This window comes from Peromyscus eremicus, chromosome 10, assembly GCF_949786415.1.
Source record: "Peromyscus eremicus chromosome 10, PerEre_H2_v1, whole genome shotgun sequence".
NCBI lineage: Eukaryota > Metazoa > Chordata > Mammalia > Rodentia > Cricetidae > Peromyscus > Peromyscus eremicus.
This window is the reverse complement of record NC_081426.1, coordinates 26,742,239-26,761,369: the sequence shown is the minus strand read 5'-3', so window position 1 is coordinate 26,761,369 and position 19,131 is coordinate 26,742,239. Positions and strand designations below refer to the sequence as shown.

Genomic DNA, 19,131 nt, shown 5'->3' with positions numbered 1-19,131 from the left:
GTTTGACCTCCAGCACCAGGGTGAAAAGGGGGAGGGGGACAAAGGAAATCTCTGTGGTGCCCCCTTTTCCTTGGGGGACACACTGAGCCCCACCAGATCGCCCAGAGATCGTGTATGGAGACAAAGCACGGGACACTAAGGACTCTGTGTCTTCTCCCCTAGAACGCTGGCATGCATAAAGGAAAGCCAGGACTCTAGAAAAGGAAACTGGGGAAGGACAGGAGGGCACCGTGCCAAGCCAAGCAGAAGCAGGGGTTTTGCTCATCTGGCACAGGAGCGAGTCCCCTGGGTGAACAGAGTCTGGGGGGCAGGGTGTCCGTGCCACAGACATGCACCAGGGAGCTGGGTGGGTCAGAGGTGAGCCTTCCAGCCCTGCTACCTGGAAAGCTGAGACACTCGGCTTACCTGACCCCCCCTCCCAGCTCTCAGCAGAGGAGGAGAGAAAGAGAGAAAGGTTAGTTCCTAAGTTCACCAGGGTAGTAGGAGCCTTCCCTTGTAGCATGCCCTGCCCTGAAGCCTCTGGGCACCTAACACACCCTCACTGACTGGTGACGTGAGGACCAGAGCCCAAGCTCACCACAGCACCAACGCTGCCCTGAGGTGGCTGTGAGGAACAGAAAGGGCACCTCGGACACCATCACTCATAGCCAAGAAGGCGGGTGTCCTACAGGGTTGCAGGGTGGCACTGTAAGGTGAACTCACTGGGAAGAAAAGTAAGAGGCCTCGAAAGATGGCTCAGCAGGCAAAGGAACTTGCCATACGAGCCTGATGACCAGAATTGGACCCCAGAACACAGGTAAAGGTAGGAGAGAACAGACTCCTCACGGTTGTCCTCTGGCTTTCACACGTGTGCCATGGCACTATGGCACATGCATGTCCCCACACAAACCTCACACACACACAATACAACAAAGACAAGGTAAAGGACGCGGTGGTGGCCGAAGGGTGCAGCTGCTGCTTGTGCTCACCTTGATGGCCTGCCCAAAGAAGCCCTTCCCCAGGACCTCCCCGTGGATCAGGTCACAGGGCCGGAAGATCTGCTGTGAGTAGCTGCTGGAGCAGCGTAGGGATTCCGAGCGACTGATGTCACGGCTGAGGAGCAGCGGCTCCTTGGGGGAGCTGGGGCCAGGAGACTTGGAGATGCTGTTACTGCGCCTGAGGATGAGGAAAAGATGAGGGCAGGAGAGGCAGTCTTTAGAGACCAGGCAAGACACCACAACAGGAGGATGCTCCAGTGTACCTGATCATTCCAGGGTTTGCAGTTTAGATGGGACCACCGGGGGAGGGGGATCTTATATCAGACAGATGTGCTATTTGGGGGCTGCAGACAGTATTAATCACAGTAAAAGTACATTCAACATGGGAAAGACCAGAGGGACATCTCAGTGGTGAATTATCTGCCTAGCATGTGTGCCGCCCTGGATTCCATAGCTAGCTCTCTCTGTGTGTGTGTGTGTGTGTGTGTGTGTGTGTGTGTGTGTGTGTGTGTGTTAGAACACTAAGGACTTCACACAGATGATGAACTATCATAAGCTAGAGTCTACTAGCTTATGATACTGCAGACGTAACAACTGTAGACAGCAATCCACTCCTGCTTGATTCAAGGTACCATAAAGTGATAGAAGGCTCCATCCACAAAACGGGCAGATGGCATTTTAGAGCCAATTTTGAATAGACCTGTATCTGCCTATAATTCCTTACATTTTAAGTTAATAAACATATATGATTTTTACGGCAATAAAGCCACTGTATTGACATTTGCAAAAGCAGCCCGTTACAGTAACGGTTGGTGACTGGTTCTTCGACTTACGGGAGGCCGACCCTGTGGGCCAACCCTGAAGGCCGACCCTGTCCTGCGCTGCCAGCTTCCCTGCTCTTCTCTTCTCTGTGCTGCCTCACACTTACATGCCCACAGCGCACACACAGTGAGCTGCCTTTTCCTGCAGGGGGCCCTTCAAGTTATCTGCGCAGCTCTCAGCCCACGCACATCGTCCCTTTCCCAGCCCCTCTGCCCTGCCCCTCTGCCCTGCGGTGCTTTGCCTCAGGAGGTGGTGTTTCCAACAGAAGCCAGACAACAGGACCTGACTGACTCAGCTCATCTGAGCAGGGAGTGGAGAAAGTATCTGGTTCCCACTTGTTCTAACGGTACGTCACACTTATGGAGTGCTGGCCTGGTGCTGTACAACCCTGTCTCCTCTGCCACATTTAACTCTTATAGAACCAAAGGGACAGCCACCTTTAATTGCAACCCTACCACAGATGCAGAAACAGGGTAAGACATAAAATGAATGTTATGCATATTTCTGCCTGAGAACACGTTGCTTCTGCCTCTGGTCCTCTAAGTCGCCTACTTGGGGCTCACACACAGGATAACTGTTGCCCTCCACAGGCTTTGCCGGTTTTGGGTAAGGGGGTATTTGTCCTCAAGTCTTAAAACACCTGTATTCGACAGGACACAGTAGTGCCTTTAACCCAGTCCTCAGGAGGCAGAGGCAGGCAGATCTCTCTGAGTTTGAGGCTAGCCTGATCTATAGAGTCCTAGGTCAGCCAGGGCTACATAGTAAGATCCTGTCTCAAAAACAAAGTGCTGGCTGGATGGTGGTGGTGCATGCCTTTAATCCCAGCACTTGGGAGGCAGAGGTAGGCAGATTTCTGTGAGTTCGAGGTCAGCCTGGTCTACTAAGTGAGTTCCAGGACAGTCAGGGCTACACAGAGAAACCCTGTCTCAAAAAAAACAAAACCAGCCGGGCGGTGGTGGCGCACGCCTTTAACCCCAGCACTCGGGAGGCAGAGCCAGGCGGATCTCTGTGAGTTCGAGGCCAGCCTGGGCTACCAAGTAAGTTCCAGGAAAGGTGCAAAGCTACACAGAGAAACCCTGTCTCGAAAAACCAAAAAAAAAAAAACCAAAACCAAACACAACAAAAACAAAACAACAACAACAAAACCCAAAAAAACAAAGGGCTAGAGAGATGGCTCAGCGTTTAAGAGCACTGGCTGTTCTTTCAGAAGACCAGGGTTCAATTCCCAACACCCAAAAAAAAAAAAAAAAAAAAAAAATTCCCAGCACCCACATGGCAGCTCTTAACTGCCTATAACTCCAGTTCCAGGGGATCTGACACCTTCACATAGACATACATGCAGGAAAAACACGAATGCATGTGAGATAAAAATAAATTATTAAAACAACAAAAACAAAACAAAACACTCAACAATGCCGCTGCCTCTCCCTATTTGGTCATCTCTCTCCTCTCTTTTCTTTCTGAGACAGGGTTTCTCTGCGTAGCCCTGGCTGTCTTGGAATTCACTCTGTAGACCAGGCTGGTCTTGAACTCAGAGATCCGCCTGGCTGTGCCTCCCAAGTGCTGGGATTAAAGGCGTGCGCCACCGCTGCCTGGCATTTGTTTATCTGTCTTCACCATACATACATATATATATATATACAATATATATATATATTGTATACTTACTTGGGCCTATTTGTTTCTGTTTCTGGCCATGAGCTCCATATTCCCCCATGTTGGATTTTAAAGATTTTTAGCATTACAATTTCCTTTCTAGCTTGAGTTTTCTTATTTACTTACTTACTTACTTATTTATTTATTTATTTATTTTCAGAGAGTTTCCTTGTGTAGCCTTGGCTGTCCTAAAACTCGCTTTGTAGACCAGGCTGGCCTTTAATTCATGTAGCTCTGCCTGCCTCTGCCTCCTGAGGGCTGGGATTAAAAGCGTGCACCACCGCCGCCTGCTGTGGAATGTTCTGTATGGCAAATGTGTTGCTAATTAGTCAATAAATAAAACACTGATTGGCCATTGGCTAGGCAGGAAGTGTAGGCGGGACAAGGAGGAGAATAAAGCTGGGAAGTGGAAGGCTGAGTCAGAGAGACACTGCCAGCCGCCACGATGAGAAACAGCATGTGAAGATGCCGGTAAGCCACGAGCCATGTGGCAAGGTACAGACTAATAGAAATGGATTAATTTAAGCTGTAAGAACAGTTAGCAAGAAGCCTGCCACGGCCATACAGTTTGTAACCAATAAGTCTCTGTGTTTACTTGGTTGGGTCTGAGTGGCTGTGGGACTGGCAGATGAGAGAGATTTGCCCTGACTGTGGGTCAGGCAGGAAAACTCTAGCTACAGCCGCCTGGCTCTAGCTTGAGTTGAATGGATAGAGCCGGATCCTCTGTTTTGGTGAGTGCATCTGTGCACATGTCACAGGGAGAGAGAACATTTGCAGTGTGCATACACAGGTGTGTGTGTGTGTGTGTGTGTGTGTGTGTGTGTGCGCGCGCGCGCGCGCGTGCGTGCACTCTTGCACACATGCAGAGGCCAGTGGAGGACATCATGTGTTCTCTCTCACTTTCCACCTTATTCCCTTGAGAGAGCTCTCCCTGAACCTGGAGCTAGGCTGGCAGCCAGCAAGTCCCATTAATCCTCCTGTCTCCACTCTCCACAGTGCTGGGGTTTTGGGAACATGTCATGGTTTTTTACATGGGTCCTAGGGATCTACGTTCTCCTAGAATGAGCACAGCTCCAGCCCGATCCTCTTCTTTGTTTTGAGACAGCGTTTTACACTGTGGTCCAGGCTAGCCTTGAACTCATGGCTATCTTCCTGCCTCAGCTTCCTGAGTGCTGAGATTACAGATCAGAGCAATGCTTTTTTAAAACTTGCACAAGTCCCCGATCCTGTCCCTGGCTTGCAGTTCCCTAATGCTGCTGGCCTCTAAAAGCCAACACAGCCTCCGAGAGATGACAATGAACAAGACAGGTAGGACAGTAGCGGCACCTCAGAGAACGTCTCCTCAGTGTCCCCTCCTGATTCTCCTTGCTGTCCAGGGTGCTGAGTGTGTGAGAGTGTCCAGTACTCTGCATGTGGGAAGAAAGCCGGGTATCTAGCCGCAGCTGGTCCAGGCGCTGGGGGACAGGGTCATGTTCGATCAGCAGCTGAAGTGTCTGGCTTGTCTGGTTAATCGCATCCTCCACCTGTGGCCAACAGCAGTGTAAGGTTGGTCTCCACCATCGGTCCTACCCCAGGCTACCTACTGTCCCCTCAACAGTCCAAGCACACTGTAGCCAATGCTCAGTTTGGTTAGTGGTGGCCTCTAGCTGCTGGAGGTCATTCAATGCCCTCTGTCTGGCATCTCGTCACTTCTCCACCTATCAGTCCATCTCTACTGCCCTGGAAATCTGTTAGGTTGACCCAGGTCACTACCGTTGTCACAAGCCCCATGCTAAGATGGGCTGGTGTAGGAAAAAGTAAAGGCCACAACCAGCTCTTCTAGGAGGCCTGTTCTATGTACCTTCCCCACAAGGCACACTGGACACAAACTTTACCTCTTCTACTCGGAGAGTGCGGACAGGGGTCCCATTGATCTCCAGGATGCGGTCCCCAGGGTGGATGGCATTGCGGTTGTTGGGACTGATGTGCATCCGGTTGACCCTAAAGATGAACAGGAATTAAGGAAGGATAAAAGCATTCTAAAAACTCATCTGACCACGTGTACAGGGAAATCTCACCAAGTCCCAGGCTGTCACAACTCTTAAGGCCACCCAACATGAAAATTCAGTACCCGTCCCAGAATGCTTCCTCTCAATGAAGGACACTGCCACTTACCTATTGGCCTAAGCCAGAAACCTGGACATCGTGCCCATTTGGAGTTCCCTCAAATCCCTCCCTTCTTTTTTCCCAACCCCCACCCACTTCTGAGAATCCTGCCTTCTCTCCATCACCATAGTTACCAACATCTCTCTCTCCTGGATCACTGTAGGAACCTCTTAACAGCTCTACATCTCTAGGCCTTTCCTCTCACCTCCAGCCTCACACCAGTGATCCTTCCAAATGTCAATGTGGCTGTGTTATCTTGCTACTTAAAGCCCTTCATGGACCTACTGGATCATCACAGTCAAGGTCCGCCATGATCAACAGCCACTTGGGCTACTTTTCAACTTATACTAAACAATCCCAGACACCCACCTCTAGAGATAACTGGTCTCCCTCTGCCCTGAACCCTGAACAGTTCCTTCCCTTTTTTATCTAATGAAGCTCCAGAACAGATCTCATCTTCTCCTGACTTCTTATTCCTAGTAATCTCTCACCTATACTGTAAGATCCAGCCTCACAATCAATATTGACAGGGCTCTCTCTCCTTTTCTTCATCAGCCATCACGAGGTGAGCAGCTTTGCCACACACTCCCTGTCATGATGCTCTACCTCAATACAGACCCACAGAAAAAAATGAAGCTGGGTAGTACATGGACATAGTCTCTCCTCTTTGGACGAGACCCAGGGGCAGGATCTTATCTTCTCTGGGGCCATGGACCCTATTTTCTTCATCTTCCATTCATGCATGCAACCAAAAAAAAACAATAACCAATGACTTCCTACTTATGGCTGGCCCTTGAACACAGTACTGAACAAGACAAAGCAAATTCCTTTTGGAGTTTATGTTGGAGTGGTCTGGTTTCTATTGTGGTGAAAGACACCATGACCATATCAACTTTTAAAAAAGAAATCATTTAGGTGGGACTTCTTTCAGTTTCAGAGGTTTAGTCTGTTACTATGAGTAGCCAAGAGTTCTACATCTGGATCGGCAGGCAGCAGGAAGAGAGTAACACTGGGCCTGGCTTGAGCTTCTGAAACCTTAAAGCCTGCCCTCAGTGACACATTTCCTCCAACAAGGCCACACCTCCTAATGCCACTCCCTAAGCATTCAAATATATGAGCCTGTGGGGGCCAATCTTATTCAAACCACCACAAGTAGGGAGGAGAGATGACAATCAAACTGATACACATTAATCAAGCCAGATAATTTCAAGGAGCAAAAACCGATCTGAAACCTGACACCAGAAAGCTGAGAAGGCAGGCTTAAGTATCGGGCAGGAAGCAACTTGGGCAGAAGAAATATGAAGTGCCAAGTCAGGAGAAAGGGGAAGGTGAGAATAGAGGAAACTCCACAAGTTCTGGGCCCTGAGAGGATTACCTGTGGACCCTTACCATGAGCCTCTGCTGCAAGGCTCTCAAATACTCACTCTTTCACTTGCACGGTGGTGGCATAGTTAGAAGAGGCACTTTCCACGGACACGGAGAAGCCACGTCTGCACTCGGTGGTGGCCTCGGTGGCGGCCGGCATGGAGATGAGTGTGACAGAATAGGGCAGCTGGTCCTGGACAGACTCCGTAGACAGCCTTTCAAACATGGGTGCCAGCACCACCTCATTGTGGCACTTCCCACTGGGGAGAGGGGTAGAGAGGGAGCTGAGATCCTGCAGGCCAACCTGGAAGCCCCCAGCAACCACTGTGTCATGTGGCTTGAACAACATACCCAGTCTCACCACTACTCCCTTTGCTAAAGTCTTGATGGCTGTGCAGAATGAGGAGTCTAGGACTTGGGTGGCAAGCTGGGACAGCAGCAGGGAGAACACTGGGAGAACCCTGGCCTGGAGGTGAGATGGGCTGGGTTTTCTTGTTCTCTGCCTGACTCACAGTAAGAACCGCGTCCTAGACTCTTGTCCCCTCCCTGGGCCCAAGCAAATTTTTTTTATTAACTAAGACAGTTGGACAGGGGGATATGAGGGAACTCTAGGGTCTTTTCTTTCTTTCTTTCTTTCTCTCTCTCTCTCTCTCTCTCTCTCTCTCTCTCTCTCTCTCTCTCTCTCTCTCTCTCTCTTTCTGAGACAGGGTTTCTCTGCGTAGCTTTGTACCTTTCCTGGATCTTGCTCTGTAGTCCAGGCTGGCCTAGAACTCACAAAGATCTGCCTGGCTCTGCCTCCCAAGTGCTGGGATTAAAGGCGTGCACCACCACTGCCCGGCTGGTCTTTTCTTTAATGTGAAGCTGCTCCTAACAGGGCACTCCCTACCCATTTTCTCCCTCTGGGAGGATTACAGGACAGAGTGAAGTCACGTAACAGGTAAGGATGGATGGCAGAGTGATGCTGTCTAGCAGCCCTCCTAGGTCCCACCCCAATTGCCTTCACTCAACTCATACTGCTCCTGTGCTCCCGTCCCACTCTCCTGGCTGCTATTACTGAGGAGGACACACAGGGACATCTTACCAGTAGAGTGTGGCATGCTGCACCAGGGCATACGCATCCCCATCCTCAATGATCACCTTGCAGCTCATGCAGGCAAAGCACTCTGGATGGTATTTAAACTCCCCAGCCACCTGTGAGCAGATGGGAAGAGCAGAGAGGAAGAAGTGAGCTATGACTTTCGTTAGACTGGATGGAATCAGTGGCGGGTGAGTGACCTCCATCACCAAAATCAACTTTCCAAGGAAGGATCTGCAGATCCCAGCCAAAATCCAGGCTTTCTGTCGCCGTCCTGGAGTTTCTGAGGAAGTGACAAGTGGACGTCTCCTGCCGCTCTGACACCACAAAAAACTGTTGGCCTCAGTCAGGAGACCATGTCCCCCAAGGTAATCACTCCTACAGCAAAGGCTTCACCATTCCTCCAGCACAGGGCTGTCACGCCTGTCTCGGCTTGAACCCCACTGCACAGAGCAGCAATAGGCAGTAGAACCTCTCCTCTGCCAGTCCATTCTGGTTCCACCATCCAATTCCCTGCTCAGGACCCGGGTACACCCTCCTCTCTACCTGTCACCCTGTGTAAGGCTTCATCTCACTGCACTGTGTCTTCTCCTCCCTCCTGTCTACTCACCCAGGCCCAACAGTGCACTGTAAAGTCTTTGGGGGGTAGAACAGACACTGTACTGCTAAGCTGTCATGTGTGGTTGGAGCTCACCGAGAAACTGGCTCTGGAAGTGGGGCTGCCCGCTCCTATTTCAGACCTAAGCATATTTGTCCCAAAGTGTCTTCCAAGATCCCTTGTCTGGAGACGGGCTCGCTCCCCTCCTCGCTCTGACAGGGAGGGAAGAGACGGGCAACACAGCCCAAGAAGGAAAACACTGTGTCCTGAGACTCAACAGAGGTTACGGCTGTTATTTCATGATATAAAATGCTGAAGGAATTTTATAGAGAAGCTGGAAGTTCCCCAGGATGTTCATCTATGGAGAGAAAGCTCAAGAGGAACACTGACTGCTTCCAGTTTCGGCTGGATGTTGTACACGCCCCATTTGATGTCACCTTTCTGTTATTTGTCCCTTACTTGAAAGCTGAGGGGACGCTCTGCTCTCCCTGGGACTCTTAATCACTGAGGAGTCTCTCACTCAGGAACTGCAGCTGGCTCCCTCACCGGGTCCCAGGCATTCTGCCGGGAGTTTGTGAACCTCTGATTTGATGAGGCCGCTCCCGTGGTGTCAGCTAGGAGTTATGACACCTGATAGGTGTTTGCTGGGGATCTGCTACATCCTACTAGCTGCCACACTACTCATGCTTTACTTCTGCTTGCCATATACTTAAACTCCCTGGCGGGAAGCCAGGCACAGCATCACAGATGTCCTCTGGACCACGCAGAACAGAGGGAAGGCCAGACATGTCTTTTAAGAAGGGCTCCACAGAAGACACCTATAGTTGAATGAATGATAAAGGACAGACCCTTGCTGATGAAAAGACAGCTTGATGACTGACCACGGGGAACTGGGAAATCAATCACTGTGGACTGTGACGGGGAGAGGGGTGAGGAGGTGTAGGAGGGCCCCCTCACCATGGCCGGCCCTGTCATCAGCAGGGAGCACCCATGGCAGAATTCTCCAAACTTGGCCCAGTAGTCTTTGTGACAGTAGAGCTTCCCATCCTTCTCGTAGTACCAGTTGGTGAGGGATTCCTGGCATTCTGAACACCTGCAGGGCCAGAAAAGAAATGCAATTGGGTTTCTAGAACAAGCCCACAGGTGGTCCTTGGCTCCCAGTTTCATGACAAAATGGGCACTCCTCTCCTCTTCCAGAGACAGGACTCAGGAAAGCTACAGCTTAGTGCCGCCCGGCGACACCCCCCCCCCCCCCCCGCCCCCCAGAGACCTGCTTCAGAGCTAGCAGGGCTCCAGAAACCAGATGTGCTGAGTTGCCTGGCCCTGTGAGCAGATGCTGTGGGGCCCCGAGGCCTGTGAGAAAAAACAGGCCTCCCCTAGAAAAATGCACATATAATTTATGTGTGGGGTGTGTGGGTCCCTCAAGTCCACACACAACCCCAGTTAAGAACCTTTGATCGCTGGGCGGTGGATCTCTGAGTTTGAGGCCAGCCTGATTTCCAGGACGGCCAAGGCTACATAGAGAAACCCTGTCTCAGAAAAACAAAAGTAAAAACAACCTTTGGGGGCTGGGGAGATGGCTCAGCCGATAAGAGCACTGGTTGCTCTTTCAGAAGACCCGGGTTCAATTCCCAGCACCCACACGGCAGCTCACAACTGTCTGTAACTCCAGTTCCAGGGGATCTGACACCCTCACACAGACATACATGCAGGCAAAACACCAATACATATAAAATAAGAATAAACCATTAAAAAAATGTGTCTTTTTTTTTAAAGAACCTTTAATTTAGATAGATGTTTCAATAACCAACAAAATTTCAACCAACCCCAACTTCAAAACCAAGTCACACTATGGTGGGTTTTTTTTTGTTTTTTTTTGTTTGTTTGTTTTTTGAAACTGAGTTTCTCTGTGTAACAGCCCTGGCTGTCATAAACTTGCTCTGTAGACCAGGGTGGCCTTGAACTCAGAGAGATCTACCTGCCTCTGTTTCCTGAGTGGTGGGATTAAAACCACCACTATCCATTGCCACCATCGCCTGGCATTAATGATGTTCTTGGAAAGAGAAAATGGGGGAAAAAAAGGAAAGAAAGAAAAAGCTAGGCACAAAGAAGTTCGTCACCACCGGGTGGCGGCGGCGGCGGCGGCGGCGGCGGCGGCGGCGGCGGCGGCGGCGCACGCCTTTAATCCCAGCACCCAGGAGGCAGAGCCAGGCAGATGTCTGTGAGTTTGAGGCCAGCCTGGGCTACAGAGTAAGTTCCAGGACAGGCACCAAAACTGCACAGAGAAACCCTGTCTCAAAGACAAAAACAAAAAAACTCCAAAACAAACAAACAAACCAACCAACCCAGGACAGGAGGCCTCCAAGGTATGGTTGAGGGGAAGGTTTTTATTATAGATATGAGGGAGACTACAGCCAGAGGCATCTGGAAGAGTCCAGAGCAGATAGTCAAAAGTAGTAAACTGAACATGGCCAGCAGACTGGACAGAGCCATGTGAGGAGAGAGATGGGGAGGTCAAGGGAAGACAGAGACTGGACAAACAAGACCAAGATGAGGCTGAGAGAGGAAGACAAAAGAACATAGCCAAACTGCCAGGGCTGCAAGGGAATGAGAAGCTGGGGGAGGGAGGCCCAGGAGCTGCAGACGTTTAGGGTAGGGGGCGGCAGAGAAGAGCTAAGACGAGTCAAATGTACTTGTGACACTGAGTGAGCTGGGAAGCCAGCGTGCATTGGCATGCTAACAGGTACCACAGTTATAGCCATTTATCCTCAGTTTCTTTTGGACCCGATACATACACATTAAATTAAAATAATTAAAAATAACAAAAGATTTACTTCTTTTATGTGTATGTTTTGTCTGCATGTATGTATGTACACCATGTGCATGCACAGTGCCTAAGAAGGTCATCAGATCTCCTAGGACATGCAGTCAAGAATGCCCAGATGGGTGGTGGTGGCACACGCCTTTAATCCCAGCACTTGGGAGGCAGAGGCAGGCAGATCTCAGTGAGTTCGAGGCCAGCCTGGTCTACTGAGTAAGATCCAGCACAGCCAGGACTGTTACACAGAGAAACTCTGTCTTGAAAACAAACAAACAAAAAAAGAATGTTTGTGAACCATCACATCGGTGCAAGAACAAGTACTTTTAACCACTGAGCCATCTCTCCAGCCCCAATAAAACAAAATCCAAAAAACAAACAAATTAAAAAACAAAACTTCATCAGGCTTGGTGGTAGTGGTGCACACCTTTAATCCCAGCACTCCCCTGGTCTACACATAGTTCTAGGATAGCCGAGCTACACAAAGAAATCTTGCCCCCCCCAAAAAAAAATTCATCAGGCAAATTCAGCACGTGAGTGTGGTAATTTGGATAAGGATGGCCCCCACAAGCTCAAATATTTGAATGCCTAGTCACGGGAGAGTGGAATTGTTTGAAAAGTTTAGAAGGATTAGGAGGTACGTCCTTGTTGGAGGGAGTGTGTCACGTGTCTTTTCACAGCAACAGAACAATGGGTTAAGACATGGAATGAGTAAGAATGGCTGCAGAGGTGACCGGTTTTAACTTTTATAGAAAGTTAACATGGGGGGTGGGCGGATGCAGAAGGCTTTCTGTTGTTGTTTGACACTGGATCTTTTAAAAAAAAAAATTTAAAAATTTACTTTAACTTTATTTTTATATGCATTGGTGTGAAGGTGTCAGATCCTGGAGATCTGAACTTACAGACAGTTGTGAGCTGCCATGTGGGTGCTGGGGATTGAACCCGGGTCCTCTGGAAGAGCAGCCAGTGCTCTTAACCATTGAGCCATCTCTCCCGCCCTTGACACTGGGTCTTATGTAGCTGAGGTCAGCTTCAAACTCTGCTACAAAACTGAAGATGACCTTGAACTCCTCCATGCTGGGAGTATGAACATGTGTGCCACACACACATCTTACAAAATATTTTTTGAGCCAGGCTTGTCTGGCACATGTCTTTAATCCCAGCACTCAGGAGGCAGAGGCAGGTGGATCTCTGTGTATTAGAGGCCTGGTCTACACAAAGAGACCCTGTCTCAAAAACAGTATTTTTTAAAGATTTGCATACAAATATACATTGTATATTCAAGCAGATTCCTTCCCACACGTGGCTTTAGGAGGGGCTCACATTTGAGCACCGAGTTTCACGAATCCTAGGCCAGCACTATCAACTGAGTTACACTAGCTCAGCAGAAACAGCTTACCACTATTTCTTGTGTTCATATATATGGTGTGTGCACGCTCGCACATGCGCTGTTAAGAAGACAGCTCTGTGGAGTTGATCTGTTTCTACCTTTATGTTCTACCTTGTGTTCCAGGGACTGAAACCCGGTGACGAGGCCTCTACACTGAGTCAGCCTTCTGGCCTCTAGCAGAGGGTTCTGCTGTTGTTGTTTTAAGTTAATTTTCATCAGGGGATGGTAGAACACGCCTTCAATTCCAGCACTTGGGAAACTGAGGCAGGATGATCTCCGTGAGTTTGAGACCTGTATATGAGTTCCAGGACAGCCACATAGTAAGGTTCTGTCTGCTTTTTTTTTTTTTTTTTTTTTTTAAAGATTTTATTTTTTTATTATGTATACAGCATATATGACAGCAAGCCAGAAGAGGGCACCAGATCTCATTACAGATGGTTGTGAGCCACCATGTGGTTGCTGGGAATTGAACTCAGGACCTCTGGAAGAGCAGTCAGTGCTCTTAACCTCTGTCTGCTTTCTTTTTCCCTTTTTCTGAGATGGGATCACATATATCCCAGGAAGGTCACAAAAGCACAGCATAGTCCCAGGGCAGACTCCAGCTCCTAGTTCTGCCTCTACCTCACTACAATAACAAGCGAGGCCACCACACCTTGACTATTATCGTTAATATTTTCTCCTGCTCTCTCCTGAGACACTTCTATTATTCTCACTATGTTAATTAAACTGGCCTCAAACTACTTGGCAAGATTCGGAAAAAAAAAAAGCCCATTTGATTGGAATTGTAAATTTCAGAATTGAGCACACACAGACACATTTTTGTTTTGTTTTGTTTTTGTTTTTTGAGGCTGTCCTGGAACTCACTCTGTAGACCAGGCTGGCCTCAAACTCAGAGATCTGCCTGCCTCTGCCACCCGAGTGCTGGGATTCTAGGTATGTGCCACCACCGCCTGGCCACAATTTTTAATATTGTAATTAGCCGGAGTTCTTTTCTTTCCTTGACAATTTAAGGCTTTTTCATAGTTTATTATACCATTTTTCCATTTAAGTGTGTCAGCACTATATAAAGATTGATTCATTTTATGTGTGTGAGTGTTTGACTTCATGTGCGTCTGTGTACCATGTGTGTGCCTAGTGCCCGTGGACATGAGAATGTATCAGATCTCCTGGAAGGAGTTACAGATGGATGGCTGTAAGCAGCCAAGTGGTACCGACCTGAAAGCAGGTCCTCCACAAGAGCAAGGACTGCTGAGCTATCACTCCAGCCCCCACAAAGAGCTGCTTAATAAAGTTTATAATAACAGATATGTTTTCTATTGAGCTTGCAAACGCCAGAAAAAGGGGATGGGACTTGAAAAAGCCTAGAAAGACACAGTAAACCAACACCTCAACCTTGGATTCAACTCTAGGCTGAAAACGGAAATTGCTATGAGCAACAATTTTGGTAACAACTGATCGAATTTTAATTAAGATTACAATTAGATTGTATGATGAAATTCATTAATTTCTTTTTTTTTTTTTTTAGATAGGGTCTCACTATGTAGCTCTGGCTGTCCTGGAACTCTCACAGAGAGCGGCCTGCCCGGCCTCTTGCTGCTGGGATCAAAGGTGGGTGCCCCCACGCCTGGTGTGATTGTTTATTTTCTTAGCCTTAAGAGGACCAGCTGTCATCTGGTGCTAGTTCAGTCAGTCCAGGTGTGTTCTCAAGTGTGTCTGCACTGACACCGTCCATCTCCCTCCTGAGCCTCCCAGCACACCGCTCAGAGCCAGCCAGCGTACCTCCTTCCTTCCAGTTGGACTCTTTTTTATTGAGATGGGTCTTACTACGCTGCCCAGCCTGGTTCAAGAAAGATCTCAAGAGATCTTTCTGCCTAAGCCTCTCAAGTAGCTGGACCGTAGGCATCTACAACTGTACGGACAGACTGCCTACCGTTAAGTGGCAAAGGCTTTGTCTCCCATCCACTGTCTACATTCTTGCTTCTCAGAAGTTCCTGCTAGCCTCCTGGCCCTGCCACTTACTAATCATGCCTGGGTAAGATACTTTACTTTTCCGATCAGTTCCTCACCTATAGAGAGACTGCTGGGACAATTAGGTAACAGGTATAAATGCACAGACAGCTTAGAGAAAAGGTCCAGTATAGCAGGGACAAAGCAAATGTTAAGTGAAATGAAAGGTCACGGCTCATATGCCACTGGACAGCCACTGTACTATTAGGTAGCTTTGGACAACTTCTGTTTATTTTTACTTTCATTGAGACAGTCTTTCTATGTAATCCTGGGGCTTACTATGCAGACCAGGCTGGCTTCCAACTCAGAGATCCTTCTGCCTCTGGCTCCTGAGTGCTGGGATTAAATGTGTGCCACCATGCCTGGCCTTGTTATTGGTTTTTTGTTTGTTTGTTTTGAGATAGAGGTTCACTCTGTAACCCAGGCTAGTCCTGAGCTCACAGCAGTCTTCTTGCCTCAACTTCCCACTATGCCCAGCTTAGACAAGTTCCCTTAGAGGGTGTTTTTGAGGTAGGGTCTTCCTATGTAGCCCTGGCTGCCTTGGAACTTAGAGATATCCATCTTCAAGTACTGATATTAAAGGCATTCATCACCATGCCTGGCTTTCTTAGAAGCTTTGTTAGCCAGATGTAATTAACAGCCAATGTCAGGATCCTTCTCCAAGGTATAGCAGGACAGAGACTCTTACATAAAATAAGAACTGATCAAAATGCAGGGTTCTGGAGTGCTCTCCTAAGCTGATGCATCTGCCTAAGGCTCAGGGACCACGGTGCAAAAAGGGACAGAGAGATTGTTTGAGCCAGAGGAACAGGAAGTTGGTTTTTTGAGACAGTGTCTCTCTGTGTAGCCCTGGCTGTCCTGGAACTCACTCTGTAGACCAGACTGGCCTCAAACTCACAGAGATCCCCCTGCCTCTGTCCCCTGAGTGCTGGGATTAAAGGCTTGCGCTGCCACCACCACCCGGCCAGGAACTGGAAGTCTGATGTGAAATTGTGTCTCCTAGAAATGCCAGAGAAGCTACTTGAGGTTCCCATGGCAGAACTACCATCTGCCACCTACCTGATCTTGGGCTAGTCCCTTTGTCTCTCATTTGTGAAATGGTAACATTGGTCATAAGCCTCAGAGTGGCTGTGTAGGTTAAATGGTTCTGAGCGGCTGTGAGGCATCCAGCAGGGATACACTAGAAGCAAGGGCTTCCTTCTTGCCTTCCCACCTCCTGACTTAAAGCTCTTGTGTAAGCGTCCTTCTCTTTCATCAGACTGTGAAGTCCTTGAGATTGAGACAGGGTCCTACTCCCTCTCGGTACACTCAGCATCCAGGCCAAGGGCTAGGCAGAGTAGGCCTTCAGCAAATGTTTTCAAATTGAAAACGGTGCATGAGTGTCAGGAACCGTGAGCCAAGGTGACAAAGGTACAACAAGGTACCAAGATCCCATGTCATCAGACCTGTCCTTCTCCAGTGTGCCGCAGTGAGAGGCTGGTGCAGGCATATTTGTACCCAACTGCAGGCCTGGGCTGTTACACCCTCACAATGGTATGTGCGCCACCTCAGGGCATGCGAGCACCAGCACACACCCTCCTTTCTAATGCCAATATCCTGCTTTTGTTCACTGCAAGTAGCTCTTGCCAGGCAAGGGAACAGGCCGAGAAACAAGTGTAGGCATGCAGCAGACAGCCACACCAACCTGCTGGGAAGCACACCTGGCTGGAGAGCGACATCACCAATGCACATGTCATGTGTCAATGAATGCCTCTGCAGAGTACAGTCAGATATTGCCACAGGTGCCCGTGAAGTACAGGACGGTGAGCAGCTGACAGAACTGGCTGTAGGTCCCTTAAGCTCTGTTTTTGCCAAAGAACACAGCAAGACTCTCCGGCCACTGGAGACTTCCGAGAGCTAGCTTAGGTATATACAGTATCTGTTACTAGTTGCTCAACATGCAAGTGATGGAGCTGGGACCTGAATCCGTGGTACTTGGCTAGGAAGCCATCTCCACTGCAGCTTACCTCAGAGACACGGCATGTCTTAACTGCCAGGCTTCAGGATTCCTGTCTCCAATAACAAGGAGACTGGAACCATGATCGCTGATGTCTGAGTGTTAGCCTTTTATGATGCTTTCCTTTAGCTCAAACAGGTAGTGTAACTGGTATCATTATTTCTCATCATTCATTTACCCAGTGTTCTGTTCTCCAGTTGTAGTGTCTGTCAAAGAATCCAAAATACACCGTGGAAAGGAGGCACCATTCAAAGATGTCCCATCTCAGAGTCTCATAAGCCATGGCTTTTTCTCCCCTGAGCTTTCAATTTTTGAAAGCTTCAAGTAAGTCAATCTCTGGCTGCAGACCCCAAAGCGCCCAGCTAGGAAGCAGTACTGGTGGGTCAGAAATCAGGGCTCCTAAGGATCCAAGGTTTACAGAGCTAAAAACCTCAGAGAGACACACAGGAGGCCGCAGACAGAGGCTGTACCTAAGGACAGCCTTTGAACGGCTCTTCTAACATGCTGCAAAGGGTGAATGAAAACGTGGAGCTACTTCACTAGGACCTGAATCTGCAGGGAACGCATCAATGATCAGCTGAGATTTTCACAGGCAGCTGCCACCTCTCACTGAAGCCAGTTACTTAATGACTCTCACGGAGCTATGAAAATTACAACAGGTGAAATGCCCCATGTGATGCTCACAGCAGGTGCCCAGGAAGTATTCACTTCCTTCCTTCTCCAATTTGAGAACAGCAAGGGCAAATGGAGGTGGATCCTCTTCCCTCCCATGCCCAGGGAGTACGGATCTGCTTACCTAGAACCAAGCAGGCTTCTCGGGAGAAAAGGAAGGTCTACAGAGCCTTAGCAATCAGGGCCTCATTACTGTGCATCTATAACACATAAGGACCAACTGGCCAGATAAGTGCTGGGAGAAGCCAAGGGCTCCAGGCCCCACCTTCACACACATCCACATCATGTTTACAGGTAAGCTCTCAAGCCCATGGAGTCAGGGAGCTGAAGAGCCATCACTTGGGGGGATTTATACACGTGAAAGCACAGCCCTCCCATGTCCTGGGGAAGGCTGACTTGGATGCTCTCTAATCTCTGGAGAACAGCTCTGGCTGCTGCTGTCAGCCTCTTGTTTCTGAGTTTGCACTAGGCTGAGAAACAGAAAAAGAAGCTACATAACCTGAGGGTACCACGAAGTAGGGGTGCCAACTGTCCTCCAGGGCCCACAAGGGCAGGCATGAACAGGGGCTAGAGATTTGGATCCACCACCACACAGCCCTCTGTTGCTTCTCCCTGCTCATCCTATGGACTGAAATTGTCTGCAAACACACCACCACTCTTGTGGAGCATGTTGTTACCCAGTTTTTACAGAAACTACCAGACATACACCAAGCTTCTGCTCAGCCACAGCATGCGCTGATGCAGCTCCTGTCCACGCCTGGGGGCTGGCGGTTCAAGTAGTTTGTGTAGCTTCACAGAGGGCTTCCTCTGTCCGGGAGGGGGAAAGTAAAGAAGTCTGCCTGCCTCGGAGTAGCCAAACAAGTTACAGTTGGGAGCCATTCACCTGATCCAAGCCCCTCGGTTTTCAGATAGTCTCAGAAGGCTGGAGGAGGCTGCCAAAGCTTACTGCTAAGTTGAGCGAGTTTTCTTTTTAGACATGGGTTGTTTTAGAATGCAAAGATGTGTTTTCTACAGGAGATAATGTAGAAAGCAAGCTCATTAAATCAATGTTGGACATTAAGGGGAAGTCTATAATAGGGAATTCCTTTAAAGATGGGGTCGTGGGGGGTACCCGTCCCTCCCTCGACTGAGGAACATAACTCAGTGACAAGAGCACCTACTGATAAAGTGTGTGGCAGGGCGGCTGCATCAGCACTAGACAGAAAGACCACTCCCTAATTTACGTCTTCCGTAAATGTCAACCTGAGGCCATGCCACTCATACGAGTGCTAGGCAAGGAAGATGATGTGCTGCCCTCTGCACAAGCGAGGCCTGCCAGGCAGAGGGGTGTACAGCGTGTACAGAAATGACACCCTTCATTCCCGTCTCCCTCTTTCTCCATCACATGGTCACGCCTGATCATGTCCCATGGAATCTGGTTGCGTCACCTGCTTTGCAACCACAGCCCTAGAACTCGTACGGACTTTCCTCCTCCGGAGGCCCGAGGGGTCAAGGACTTAACTTGGTTGACACAATGCAGGAGGGGCTCTGGTTCAGGAGCTCAGGAAGTCTCATCCCTGCATGCTGCGTAGGAATGAACGAACAGGCCTGGGGAGGGGACAGGCACTGGG

At 49.1% G+C, this 19,131-nt stretch overlaps 1 protein-coding gene across 3 annotated transcripts in view; it reads right to left on the bottom strand.

Moving 5' to 3' along the window:
- Limk2 (LIM domain kinase 2) overlaps positions 1–19,131 on the bottom strand; it is a 70,970-nt gene that overhangs the window by 11,120 nt on the left and 40,719 nt on the right. For 2 of the 3 annotated variants that reach the window (XM_059275634.1, XM_059275635.1), the window contains 6 exons: positions 9,596–9,731; positions 8,047–8,156; positions 7,025–7,225; positions 5,330–5,435; positions 4,782–4,978; positions 969–1,155 (listed from right to left, as the gene is read on the bottom strand). In XM_059275634.1, coding sequence (XP_059131617.1) covers positions 969–1,155; positions 4,782–4,978; positions 5,330–5,435; positions 7,025–7,225; positions 8,047–8,156; positions 9,596–9,731 — 937 coding nt within the window. Of the gene's footprint in view, positions 1–968; positions 1,156–4,781; positions 4,979–5,329; positions 5,436–5,609; positions 5,713–7,024; positions 7,226–8,046; positions 8,157–9,595; positions 9,732–19,131 lie in introns of those variants that run through there. The other variant, XM_059275636.1, reaches the window with a different exon arrangement.